At 36.5% G+C, this 14,751-nt stretch overlaps 1 protein-coding gene across 1 annotated transcript in view; it reads left to right on the forward strand.

Moving 5' to 3' along the window:
• The window catches only part of LOC113058575 (GRB2-associated-binding protein 2-like), a 69,567-nt gene extending 62,759 nt beyond the window's left edge, over nucleotides 1-6,808 (forward strand). Inside the window, exons 8-10 of the mRNA XM_026226599.1 lie at nucleotides 2,923-3,022; nucleotides 3,205-3,327; nucleotides 3,995-6,808. Of these exons, the coding sequence (XP_026082384.1) occupies nucleotides 2,923-3,022; nucleotides 3,205-3,327; nucleotides 3,995-4,138 (367 nt within the window). The 3' untranslated portion in view covers nucleotides 4,139-6,808. The remainder of the gene's footprint in view (nucleotides 1-2,922; nucleotides 3,023-3,204; nucleotides 3,328-3,994) is intronic.
• Nucleotides 6,809-14,751: the final 7,943 nt, after the last annotated feature.

Consider the following 14,751-nt stretch of genomic DNA (forward strand, 5'->3'; position numbering starts at 1 on the left):
GTGCTGCCCCAAAATTTTTTGAGTATTTTCAGGGGTATTCAAATTGGCCAACATGGGAAAATTATCTAAAGAGATGAGTCTTGTAATTTTTGGCCAAACTACCAATTTCAAAATACCATTTTTTTTTTTCATTTATCCTGATCACTTGGTGGCGCTGTGCTGAAACTGTGCAGGTACCCCCAGGTCATCGTTATTATAACACACCAAGTTCGGTTTGAATATGCTAGAGTGTTGTGGAAATATAGCCTCACACCCATTTTGGTGTGCTTTTCATCAAATTCTTTATTCTTGAACAGTTTGACTGATCAACTTTTAAAACTTTTAGCCAGAATGGTCTGAAGATGATCTGAGCCAATTTTGGTTTAAGTCTGACAAAACATTTAGGACAAGTTTGAAAAAATAGGTTTAATGATTAATAAAAAATTTGCATCCGACTCAGCATGAGCCAAGGAATCAGAGGAAAAAAAGAATTTTGCCTGAAATGTATGTTTCAAACAGTATTAGCATGAACATTAGTGCGAATTTGAGCTGTTGGTAGTGCTAGAGTGTTTCAGTTGGAGACTCCAAACTTGCTATGTGTAATGTTGAGACTATCCTCTATCTGTGTGCAACATGTCATAACTTTCCTGCAAATGGTTCTATGAGCATTCATAGACTTCCAAAGAGGAAGAAGAAGAAATCTAAGATAAAAAAGTGCCTATGCACTTTCAGTGCTTGGCCCTAATTATTAAAAACATTATGTGTTAATATTTTATTTTGATCAGTTATATAGTAGTCTTGCACAACCACAGCTTTGTCTGATGACAAAGTCTGGGCTCAATAGTCAAGGACCATCCACTTAGACAGGTAGAGACTCACTGACAGACATGTGAAGCAACCAATCTAAAGGCTGATTTATACTTGTACGTTGGACCTAAACTGTAGGCTATGCGTCAGTTTTCATTTATACTTCTGCATCGTTGCCCGCATCAAGATGCAGTACACATGCAAACCGTTAGTCTGCAGTGTCCACAGGCATGTTGCTGTTGTAACCTGCAGTACCACGTCAAAACTTGAGGAAGAAGCGGCTCATTGGAGAAGTATTATAGCCGTTACGGAAACAAATAAATATAAAATCATTAAATCATTATTTAAAACTACGAAAGGACACAACAACTCCCTCTACATATGGAGGGAGGGATTATAGCAGACCAGACTAGGTTTGGAGGGAAAATGTAGTCGCTATTTTTTCTGGTTAAAATTGCGATTTAAATGCGATTTTTAAAACAAATAAACAAAAAAATAATAGAATAATTAAATAAAATTTTAGAAAATAACAATACTACTTTTAATTTACAGGAATGTATTGTTTTACAGAAAACTCCAGGGTTACTTGTTAACATACAGGCCTATAACTGTGCATCATATGATAAAAATCTTTGACAGCAAATTCTTCAGGAGTTAGGTAAAATAAAAAATGGAGTCCATGTCTTTGATATTAAATATGAGCCTTTTATACATCCACTCTGGGGAAAAAAAAAAAAAAAACTCCTTTACTTACAAATTTCATAAGAGAGAAGTATTCTTTTTCCTATTTATTGCCCAGGTCTGAATGCACATTACTGAGTGCTAAACATGTCTGTGTCATTCATACAGGACGCCAGATAGCGCCCTCACGCAGATCCCTAATGTGGGCAACGGTATCCAGCTATGGCTGTAACTGAATTAAAAGAAGCTAGAATCGTATGAACTGATTAAACATGAAGATAATAAACCTATGACAATATATGGTTTGTCTATGCTCTTCACGCCATCTCTGGTATTTTCATAATAATAAAGTGAATTAATAATGTATTGCTAATCAACATAGCATTTATTGTAGTATAGATTATTCTGTATTGTGTGCCTCATTCTTTAATAATAAGCCACATCAGATCTGTAAATTAACTAATTTCAAAACAATCAACAGATGTTGTGGGGTAAAATAATGTTATAATATTCTCAACAAAAGGTTTATAAACGCTTCTCGTTAAGTTTGAGAGGATGTTTGGAGTGTGTTGCTTAAACAGATGCACGGTATAAGCGACTCAAACTCACAGTGCTTGCATAGATGAGCGGGATTTACTACTGGCGCTTTGCATATATTTATTCAATAAAAAATTGCAACCTTTGTGATTCAATAATCACATCAAGCCCAATCGCGATTTTGGTTTGATGTCCTTTAATTGTTCAGCCCTAGCATATACATTCAGGTACACGTTAGTTTGGAACATGTCTCCTCCCTTTTTAGAATCCATAAACAATTTGGGTGATCCAAAAACAATGCTAAAGAAAATTTCACGTATACATGCCAACATTTTCAAAACAATTTACATTTATGCATATCCGCGAAAATGGCGAAAAACTGCTGTATTACGTATGCCAGGCCAGTAGTTAGCACTGTCATTTCGTTAATAAACAGTACCTGTAGGGAAATGAATATTTTATGTTGCTTAATATACATCTCCACTGTTTGTTGTAATATTGGTGAAGTCAATCCACACTTTGCTGAAGAATTATAAGCAAACTCTTAAGCAGCATCAACACTACCATGTACTCCGCCATTGTTGTGTATGTTTGTTTGCGCTTCCCTTTAAAATCGAAATGTATTGCATGTATTGTCTACATCTCTAACACGTACTTACGCACGCGCATGATGTCACCATTTTTGTTGTAGACGGCCCCTTTGTAAACATGGCTTTTTTGCCCAGCAGACTTTTAACGACCACAACAAACGCCTTCCAGAAAACCATTAGAAATCAGTCAACTGGATTTAGACTTCTGACTTTGCCATGTTAAGCAAATGGTCCATGGTCGTGATGTCTTGGCTTAAACTAGTTATATAGTAACTGTTAGTTAGTAGTTATATAGTAAATGTTAAGTGAATGTTCTTTTTCTTTACAGGCCTTTGAACTCCATCTCGTTACAGACCTGTCGGCCCATTTCAACCCAGAGCATCACCAGCACTGATTCTGCAGACAGTGAGGAGAATTATGTGGCAATGGTGAGGGCAAGAAGTCAAGTTACAGAATGTGATGAAAAGGCTTGAATGTGCTTTGGGGATAGCACCCCAACCTTGTAGAGTTCGAAGTTCCTCAACTATAGACTACCTTTCTATACCATTCTTTGAAATTTGTTTTTGTTTCAGTAAGCTGTTCCTCAAAATACATGTTTATATTTGTGCAGCAAAACCCAGTGTCTACCTCCCCAGCGATGAGTGGAACCAACAGTCCTGCGCCCAGGAATTGTGGTAATGTGGACTATTTGGCCCTGGACTTTCAGCCTGGCTCCCCTGGTCCACACAGAAAGGTATGTCTAGTATTCATATCAACTAAATGAAAAGCTCATCATCAGATGCTCAAAATTAATCCCTTACGGGCATTAATTTAAAAGCATAATTTAATTTTATTTAAAGGGATACTTCACCAGAAAATGAAAATGTTGTCATTAATCTCTTACCCCCATGTCATTCTAAACCTGTAAAACCTTCATTTGTCTTCGGAAAACAATTTAAGATATTTTGGATGAAAACCAGGAGGCTCGTGACTGTCCCATAGACTGCCAAGTAAATTACACTGTCAAGGTCCAGAAAAGTATAAAAGACATCGTCAGAATAGTCTATCTGCCATCAGTAGTTCAACCGTAACGTTATTAAGCGACGAGAATAGTTTTTGTATGCGCATAAAACAAAAATAAGGATTTTATTAAAAAATAACTCTCCTATGTGTCTCTCCACATCACTGTAGCACCATATGGAGGCAGCGTGCACTCTTCTCTGTCAGCCGTGCCACAAGGATATGTTTTCTATGTGTATTTACACTTTGATTTGAAAGAAAACAAAATGACAACATTTTCATTTTGTGATGGAGTATACCTTTAATGTTGTGTGAATCTTTGCACTTTGAGTTGTTTGATTGAATATATTTAAATCCTATCACTTCACATCTGTTCACAGTCTTTTTTATCTTTCCTACAGCCGTCCACCTCTTCAGTGACCTCAGATGAAAAAGTGGACTATGTCCAAGTGGACAAAGAGAAGACACAAGCCCTTCAAAACACCATGCAGGAGTGGACAGATGTGCGACAGTCAAGCGAACCGGCTAAAGGCATCAAGTCCTGATGATTTTCTAATCTTCACATTGAATGTGTTCCTCCCTGTCACTCAAAATGCTCTTATACTGTTACACCATGATATAAACTGATTTTCCTCTGACAAAATAGCAAATGATACACCAACTAAAGCCATAGATCCAGTTTATTTGGTCTTTTAAGGACAAAAAAACTCTACTAAACCTCCTAGACGGTCTTGCCATGCATGTTAGAAATGTTTAACTTTAAAGTGCAGTGAAACCAAAATTTAGCTACGTGCTCTCTCAGAGTGTGAGTGAAGAACCATAAGCAGTGAATATTTAAATCTAGTTATAGGTGATGTGTGCAATTTTTTGCAATGTTAAAATACTTTCATCACATCTTAAAATTCAGAGAAAGCTAGAAATCTGTTTGATTTCTTTAGTTTGATTCACCCAGAAAAGTGCAAACACTGTGACTCTGTTGAAACATAGCCATTTGATTTTGCATCCTGAACAGCCTGACAAGGCAACACTGGCTCAACCAATCCCATTAGTTTAGGACAGGACTGTCTGACCAATCGCATACATGGGGATTGTTCAGGAAACCTGTTTGAAACTCAAAAATCTTATCTGTTTAGTGGCAATAGTTGCACAGGAATTACACACCTCACCTTTAACAGTATTATAAGGGCAGAACATCACTTCAAACAGAAGTTTTTCTGAATTCATGGTGGTCTGCCTGCCAAATTGAATTGCAGTTCGTCCTGTATTTCACCGTAAGAGAGAAGGTCACTTTTTTATTTTTTTGGAATGTAGAAAAAGTTCAAAAAAGGTCCTTGTAGTTTTTACATAAAAATTTGACTGCTCTCACACTTGGTCTGACAGTTGATCATATGAATATCGCATTATATGTGAATGCAAACCCAGCCCTTTTTATAGTGAACCGAACTCAGATCATCTCAAGAGGAGGTCTGTGTATGGATGTTTATATGATGCATTGTAAATGCAAAGCTCACACACAACCACAAATGTCCAATTTTGATTAAAAAAAAAGTTCCAATTATGTTTCTTTTACTTATAAGACGAAAGTACTTATCTAGTAAAATGTCCAAGTGGCGCTTTTTCATACACTGGAAGTAAATGTTTTCTTTTTTTTTTAAATGAGCTTGGATATTTTGCTTTATAAGACCTTTGTTGTTCCACATAGGGGTCTCGCCAATATACCAGTATTAATAAAAATTAGATATGCATGTTACTTTTCCAGATACATTGCACCTTAAGGGTCCGTTCACACAAAATGTGTCCTATTTAAAAAAATAAATAAAAAAAAAGATACAGTGCACAGGCATAGTTTAAAAAAATTCACGTTGCAGAATGTGAGGGTCTCGAGATGTGCTTTTAAGACATGATACAACAGCAGTTAAATTCAAAGCTCCAGCTTCCGGGGTCTTCTGATTGGTCCACTGTTTTGGAACTGACATTGATGAGTGGCGCTGCTAGTAAAAGTGAAAATTCTTAGACATGGCGTCTTAATGCAGCGCTTGTGCAAGACGCTGCAACAATGGCCATACACGTCCATCTAGCATGTTTACATAGAAAAACAATGGAAAAGTAGGGCATTGGAATGGAAAAAAACGTGTTCTGTGTGAACGGTCCCTAACACTGATTGCCACCTAGTCATAACAAAACAAATATTTTGCCAATAAGGGAGTTTTTTGTTAGACACTCCAGTCTGGAGGAAGTGGCGATCTACAGTCTTTGTACGCTATTGTCTCTCTGCCTCCCTACACTATTTAAAATGTGATTTAATGGCCAAAAAAGAAAAAAATCTATTATAATATCACTATAATCGTGTAGTAAAAATCTGAGATTTTGACAACCTAAGGGTAGCCTGACTATGTCAGACTTCGTACTTCCGAGTTTGGTATTACCAGGCTAACCTTAGGGCCATTTCACACCAAGAACGATAACTATTACGACAACTATAATTATAACTTTTTATCTTTTTACAACGTTTTAATAAATCAATGAGAATAATGAAAAACAAGGTGAATCGAAGTCTACAACGATAAAAACTACAACGATAACGGCACAGAAGAACAGTATTTTTGGAATCACTTTCAGAATGTTTTTTTTTTACAGCTAATGATCTCTAAAATCAAAATCCATCCAACTTTGAAGAGCGTGAGCATTTAAATCGGCAGATGACGTTACTGCAGTAAGCGCTTATAATACGCAGAACATTATTGTGCATTGATGTGGACACTAATATAGTGTAATATATCGTAATTATATCGTAAATATATCGTAAATATATCGTAATTGCTATCATTCTTGGTGTGAATGGGTCTATAGTTACCCTTACGAAAAAGTCCTTTAGTTGACAATATAAGGGAGAGTAAACAATGACATTTTAAGGTTCCACAATGGTTCCGTATCCTCCTAAACTAAGGACTTTTCAATCCAGCAGCATGTACGAACTAACAGACCTTCTCCTTTTAGCTTGACAAATATGCACTTCAAAGTATTCATTGGGTAGTTCTTTACTCTGCATGCAGTCTGAACACGGATATTGACCATTCTTCCGTAAAACACATTGCTTCCCTGGCTGTCATTATGGAATAGTTTAGAGCAAACTTACATATTCAAAAATAACCGTAAATTCTCTATTCAAATACTAATAAAAACATACTGTCCTTAATGTGATTTTGTTAGGGGGATGTATAGACATTTAAAATTGCTCAAATTTATCATAATTTTAAATGTTTTACTTTGCTCTCAGGTCAGTTTGAATTGTTTTTACTAACTTATTACAACAGAAGGCTTCCAAATATAAACACTGTAAAACCCGACAAGTTAACTCAACTCAAATCGTTTGAGTAAACTGATTGCCTTGACTGTAATACCCGACAAGTAAACTTTACTCAAACGGTTTGAGTAAACAGATATCCTTAAGTTATGTTAACTCAAACCGTTTGAGGAAACCGATTGCCTTAAACCGTTTAAGTTGAAAAAACTAACAGTTATGAGTACTCTGAACTTAATTCAGTTGAGTTCACTGAAAGAAGATATACATTGTAATTAAGTGATTAAGTGATTAATTGAGCTTTAGTGATGAACACCTGCTGTTAACAAACATAATTACTGAAGAAAAGAGAGAAAGGAACAACAGCTGACTTCAGACACAGCCTTACTCAAACCTGACAAGTCATGTTAACTCAAACCGTTTGAGGAAACTGATTGCCTTAAACCGTTTAAGTTGAAAAAAACTAACAGTTACGAGTACTCTGAACTTAATTCAGTTGAGTTCATTGAAAGAAGATATACATTGCAATTAAGTAATTAAGCGATTAACTAAGTGCTGATTGAGAATTAGTGATGAACAGCTGCTGTTAACAAACAGAATCACTGAAGAAAAGAGAAACACAAGAACTACTACAACTGACTTCAGACACAGACTTAGATCAAATCAACTGAAATAAAATACATGAAATCTCTCAAGATCTGATTAAACAACCCCACAAACAGCATCACCAGCTGCACTTATTAATAACCAGACTGACTTTATTTCTGTCAGACGTCTACAGAAGATCTTATTGAGAATGAACTAAGGTTTAGATGTTGATTTATTGTTTCATTTGAAGTAACCATGTTAGAGATCAGTGTCTGCTTTAGTTGGGCTCTTGACCCTTGATTTCTGTCTTAGTCTTTTCTCTGGCTGTTATAACCGTGTGTTTCTGAAACGCATTTGTTGTAACTCAAAAGCCCAGAAGAAATGCCATCAGGTGTTCACCTGTGCCTAGATGTAGGTTGTTATACTTTATATTGGTGATGATAATCATCAATTATCGATCTGTATGGAGTCTAATCTCTGATGAAGTAGGTGTTGTGTAATTAGTAGAAGTGATTCTAGTAAAAATGACACTAAGAGCCAGTGATTCTGTGATAATCAGTTAATATAAAAATGACTTTCTAAACATTTTGTACACATACATTTTTCTTCTATGCCAGTAACTGGTCAAACTCAGACATCAATAATCAGAATATGAACCTCTACAATGGTGACGAAAAAAACATGCTGCAATGCATGCTGGGTACTATTGTAGTACAGAACTCATCCATGGCTCCCAGCATGCTCTGCAGCATTTTTTTTTATTTTATTTTATGGTCACCATTGTTGAGGTTCATATTCTGATTATTGATGTCTGTGTGTGACTAACTGACACAATATAAGACCAAACTGTTTGGAAAGTCTTTGTATTAACTGATTATTACAGAACCACTGGCTCTTATATCACTTTTACTATAATCAATCGAATTACACAACACTTATTTCATCAGAGATTAGACTCCTAGCTGTTCAATAATTGATGATGATCATCACCGATATAAAGTATAACAACCTACACCTAGGTACAGGTTAACACTTATTTCTTCTGGGCTTTTGAGTTACAACGAAAGTGTTTCAGAAACACACGGTTATAACAGCCAGAGAAAAAAACTAAGACAGAAATCAAGGGTCAGGAGCCCAACTAAAGCAAACACTGATCTCTAACATGGTTACTTCAAATGAAACAATAAATCAACATCTAAACCTTAGTTCATTCTCAATAAGATCTTCTGTAGACGTCTGACAGAAATAAAGTCAGTCTGGTTATTAATAAGTGGAGCTGGTGATGCTGTTTGTGGGTTGTTTAATCAGATCTTGAGAGATTTCATGTATTTTATTTCAGTTGATTTCATCTAAGTCTGTGTCTGAAGTCAGTTGCGGTAGTTCTTGGGTTTATTCTGTTTGTTAACAGCAGCTGTTCATCACTAATTCTCAATCAGCACTTAGTTAATCGCTTAATTACTTGAATGCAAAGTTTTAAAACTTACAGGGTTTAAATCAAGGCAATCTGTTTACTCAAACGGTTTGAGTTAAGTTAACTTGTTAGGTTTTACAGTGAACTGTTCCCAGTTTCAGCAAACTGGCTGGTTAATGTGAGCAGCTGTAGCTGTAAATCAGCCATGCTTTATGCCTGTTGAGATTAGCGGAAGGACTCTTTGTTTTTGTGATAGACGTGTTACACAGTTTTTGGGGCTAGACTAGCTGTTTTCTGAACAATGTTGGATGTGGAGTATAACGAAGGGGTACAGAAATGACACACTTCACTGTTAAACTGTGATATAGGTTTTTTTTCATGGTAACAATGACTCAGCTGTGGAGAGTTTTATTAAAACACAGTTTTGTTGGACAACCGTGCCAATTATTTAGAAATTAGTATGATATTTCTTTCAGGAGCCTAAATGCATGAGAATATGAGAATATTAGCATCATTTTAGGTAAAGGAGATATGCTAGAAATGTAACTATATTTAAATGTGTGCTTGCTCAATTTTAGAGGTAAAAAGGCGCCATATTTAGTTTGAAATAGAAGTAACCCATTTTTAATTCGAATTTGTAATTTCATTCAGTATTTTATGGCGGGCTGGGACCTCCAAATACTCAATTTCTAGCATTGTGGAAGATGTTTTATTTTCCTTTTAACTCATCATTTCATATTCCAAATCCATTTTGTATTAAGTTAGTTACTTTACATGCGAGGTTGTAAGTGGTCTGGACTTGTTAAATAAACTTGTGTAGATTGTCTGTTAGATTCGAATCCTTTCATGTGTTCGGTGGATTATTTAAAAATGTGCTTTATAAGACTGCCATTATTTTATGATGTTAAACTTTGTGGGACATTTAGTGGCACTGGCATTGGCCTTTACCGGTTCACTAATATTTAAGTGAACTTACAGGCTAAAAGTGGTTTCTTAATGTCTTTTTCTATTCTCAAAATATGTAATGTGTTGTTATTTGAGAGTAAGAGGAAAATGAATATAATACTTGTGTGTGAGCTGTAGTAGAATTTATGCTGTAGTTTGTTAAAGGGTCAAAGAGGGGCAGACGAGAAAAACTACGTTGACAAATGTCATTAAATGAGTGGATTTCCCTGTAAAGCATTTCTGTTCAACTCTTGGTCACTTGTGAATTAATTTATTAATTTATTATGTGTTTTGCAGGTGGACGATAGATGTACAAAGAATGAACTTGTGGCTCTGCTAACATTAATTTATGCTATATGTGCTGATTTTGTGAAGCAATATGCCAAGCAAAGCCAGTAAAATGGTCAAATGTGGCATTTTTGAGATGTCTGTCCTTTGTCATGTTGTTCTGTGATATGCTTACAAAGTTTACCAAAATAATTTCAACTGCAGAAAAAATAAAACCCATTTTATCAAACAATTACAGCTAATTCATTATCTTTTAAAATTAGACCTGCATGTATAACCCTGTTTTTTAGAAATCTGAAAAATGAAGTTTAATTTTTTTTTTCTGGCCAATTTTATTGCTATTCTTCGTCATGAGTACACAGAATGAGATTGGCCAAAGCATACAGACTATTAGACTTATGATCAGTATCAGTAAGTTTGAAAAGTTGTGGCTGCAAGAAAATTTAGTTTTCTTCTGTTACATAATTGTGCTTATCACATCAATACAACCATTCTGACATAATGAGACCATACTGATGTCTGTCATTACTATGGCAACTGATGTAGATATTGGAAATGGACTGCACTCTCTCAACAAACAGATCCAATTTCATCACTTGACTGATAACAGCAGGAACAGTCTGTCCTAAAGATCAGATCTATAACGCATGCAGTCCACTGTATCCATTGGATATGTATGTCCATTGGATGCACACATCAGAATCATGGTGAAAGTATTAAATAGGCCATCTGTGTACTTTTTGCCTACTGTTTTATATGAATACTATGAATTTCAACTACTTATTAAGTCAAGTCACCTTTATTTGTATACAATACTGGCTGTGTCAAAGTAGCTTTACAGGAAAATAGTTTGTAAATAATGCAAGAAGGCAGCAAGCAGTTTGGCCCAGATCCGGCCCACATCTGGCCTGCATGGATTTCACGCGGGCCAGATGTGGGCCCGATCTGGGCCAACACTATGTTGCTGTCAATAACAGATTTAATTAATAAATAATTGGCAAATAGGTTTATATGGCATCAGAGACTCTCTGATGGCGCAGATGATGATGATACGCTCTTACGCTGTTCTGTGTTTCTCTGATGCCAGACTGGACAGTGCATTAAATCTGCCGACTTTCCACTGTTCAGAGCGGATCGTGACACAGAATCAACTGGAAAATCGAGCGGCCGCAGGACATGCTTTTACATCAACGAAAGGTGGTGTACAGATGTAACAGAGTTAACCCTCTGGAGTCTAAGGGTATTTTTTGGGGCCTGAAGAAGTTTTGTCATGCCCTGATATTTGTGCTTTGTTCAGTTTCTAATACACATCTAAATGGCTAAAGTCTAATCTCACTTTAATCAGCACAAACTGGGCTATAATAATATGTGAGCAGCATGTGTGTACATGATTGTGTTTTTGAGAAAATAAATGTTATGAGTGGTTAGTGAAAAACTAAAAATGTTAAAACACTTGAATAAGGCAATAAAACACATAAAGAACTATGGTTTTTGAGAACTGGAGCTTGTAGTCTAGAATTTTTCTTTCTAAATTATGTGAAAACCATCTTGTTTACTCACTCACAGAAAACAATATATTGATTTAAATGTTCTAAGACACTTTTTGTTTGTAAAAGTCATATGCGAGTAGGCGTCAACTATCATGAATATCATTGTGATTTACACCAGAGAAGACAAAGACCTGCATAATCAGCTGCATAATCAGCCTTTCAGTCAGCTGTGTCACTGAGAGGGAGGAGTTACAAGAAAGAATGTGAGAACAAAATAAATGTATATAATTGTATGTTTGTAGTTTATTTAGAATATATTTAATTATCCCACAACATAATTTAATATCCACTTGCGAGTGCAGTTAAACAGTTTATTAAAAAAAATCAAAGCTGACTTTCAAACTGAATTTTTGCATCATTACTCCAGTCACACAATCCTTCTGAAATCCTTTTAACAATCTTATTTTCTACAAAAAAAAAAAAAAAAAAAAAAAACATTTATTGTTATTATTATTATTATTATTATTATTATTATTATTATTATTATTATTATTATTATTAATGTTGAAAAGAGCTGAGAATATTTTTTCCTGTTTTAGGGGGGATAAATTGAAAGAACAGCATTGTTTGTTACATTTGTTACAGTTACATTTATTTGTTACATTTATATTATTTACATCAAGCTTTTGAATGGTATAGTATTGTGTATTGTTTTTTTAAACTTCATAATATTTCACTTGATTATACATTTAGTCAGGAATTATAGTTAGGAAAAAGTCTAACTAGCAAAATATTTCCACTTTTTTTGTGAAAACTGGTAAAAGTATATAAATAAATAAATAAATAAAAAGAGACTTACTCATGTTTATGATCTCAGCTGAATAAAGCACTTCATCCTTTTTTTTCTGAGGAAATCCAAATCTCAAATCCTCAACCACATCACATCTTTTTGGGGTGAATTATATCTTATTCCTCTCATCGTGAAGCAAACAGTAAAATAAAAGAACTTGAAGAACGGTCTCACCGCGTTGTCGTCTTCTGTGTGGGCGTATTCAAGCTGCGCGCTTCAATGAAACATTAGAATCTGAATAGAGCGTTCAGCGCGGGGACGTGGTCTCATTAGAAGATAATGAACTGAGACGTGAAAAACTGACATTGCGTTGTTTTCAATATGGATTACTTTATCACAGAATATCTGTTTTCAATGGCACTTGTTTAATTTAAAAGTAGACGCCAGGCTTTCTATAGATATCTCTCTCATGTCTCTTTGTTGAGTATTCACGGACATTTCATTTTAATGACGCGTGTCTAAATGAAGATCAACGCAGACAAAGGCTGCAGACATCACACCTTGTTTGTTATCTTTATTTTATAAGTGCACAAAGTTCTGTTGTTATTATATCTGTAGACAGATATATATTGGATCACATTTACACCACAATAAAGGATGCATATCACTCTTTTCCACTGGCAGCTTTAGGACTCCCTGATCACTGTTTAGTTATTCTTATACCAACCTACAGGCAGAAACTGAGGTCAGCTTAACCTGTATTGTGGACTGTAAAAAGATGGACTAAAGCAGAGCAGGATTTACAAGCTTGTTTTGACCTCACTGATTGGAGTATTTTGAAGCTGCTGCGACTGATCTGGACGAGCTCACAGAGACTGTAACATCATATATCAGCTTCTGTCAAAATATGTGCATTCCTACCAGGACAATGTCTTGTATAAACAGGCCAAATACACACTGGAAAAGGAGATCAGAGAGGCAAAGAGGAATTATTCTGAAAAACAAAGGACTACTTTCACTTCCAGCAACCCAGCTTCAGTGTGGCAAGGCCTGAAGGAAATCACCAACTACAAGACACCCTCCCCTAGCACTGTGTAGAATCAACAACTGGCAGACAATCTGAATGGGTTTTACTGCAGGTTTGAAAAACACACTCAAGCCCCTTTCACACTGCCATTCCGGCAAATACACGGGTAAAGTTCCGGCAATTGTTCCCGGGTCGCTAGATTTTGCACTTTCACACTGCCAGTGATTAGCCGGGATATGTGCGTGCTTTCACACACAACCCGTAAAGATCCCGTAACGACACGTGACATCAGGGCGTGACGTGTAATGTACGAGTCGAAAACGTTAGGCACGTTATACTTTCACTGAAGCAAGCGAATGGTCTCTGCGTCAGCGCGGAAAGTGAGGAACTAACTGATCTCTGCATTATTACAGTTTTCACATATATATATTTTTTTTTGCATGTCGTTGATCTTCTTTCAAAACAGCTGGTAAAAGAGTCACCAATAATGTGCGTCATCACTTCGACACGGCATTAGATCTGGCTTTTGTTCACACAGCGCTCTTCCCGGGATTGAACCTGGCAATGTTACTAGGTCCCCGACCCGGGACGTGTTTGCTTTCACACAGAAGGCGACCCGGCAATGTTCCGGCAATATGCCGGGTCCGACGTTGCAGTGTGAAAGGGGCTCAATGAACACCTCTCCACACATCCATTCACACCATACACATCCTCCTGCAACCCCCCTCTCCCCCACACCTGCAATTCAGACCAGCAAAGAGGAGGTGCGCAATGTCTTCCGAAAGCAGAAAAGGAAAAAAGCACCAGGCCCAGATTGTGTTACACCGGCCTGTCTGAAATCTGGTGCTGACAAGCTGATCAAGCAGATCTTCAACAGATCTCTGGAGCTGTGTGAAATCCCTTCATGTTTCAAACACTCTACCATCATCCCCATCCCAAAGAAATCCAACATTACAGGACTAAATGACTACAGGCCTGTGGCTCTAATGTCTGTGATCATGAAGTCATTTGAAAAACTGGTGCTGGCCCACCTGAAAGACATTACTGGACCCTTGATGGATCTTCTTCAGTTTCCCTACAGAACAAACAGGTCTGTGGACGATGCATTGATGCATGTAAACATGGGGCTGCCATTATATTCTGCAACATCTAGAGAGACCAGGGACTTGTGAGGACTTCAGATCAGCTTTTAACATCATAATTCCAAACCTCCTCCTGCCCAAACTAACTCAGCTCTTCATGCACGCCTCCATCTGTCAGTGGATCACCAGTTTCTTGACAGACAGACAGGCAGCAGCTTAGTGAGGCTGGGAAAATT

The sequence above is a fragment of the Carassius auratus genome, chromosome 40, assembly GCF_003368295.1.
Source record: "Carassius auratus strain Wakin chromosome 40, ASM336829v1, whole genome shotgun sequence".
NCBI lineage: Eukaryota > Metazoa > Chordata > Actinopteri > Cypriniformes > Cyprinidae > Carassius > Carassius auratus.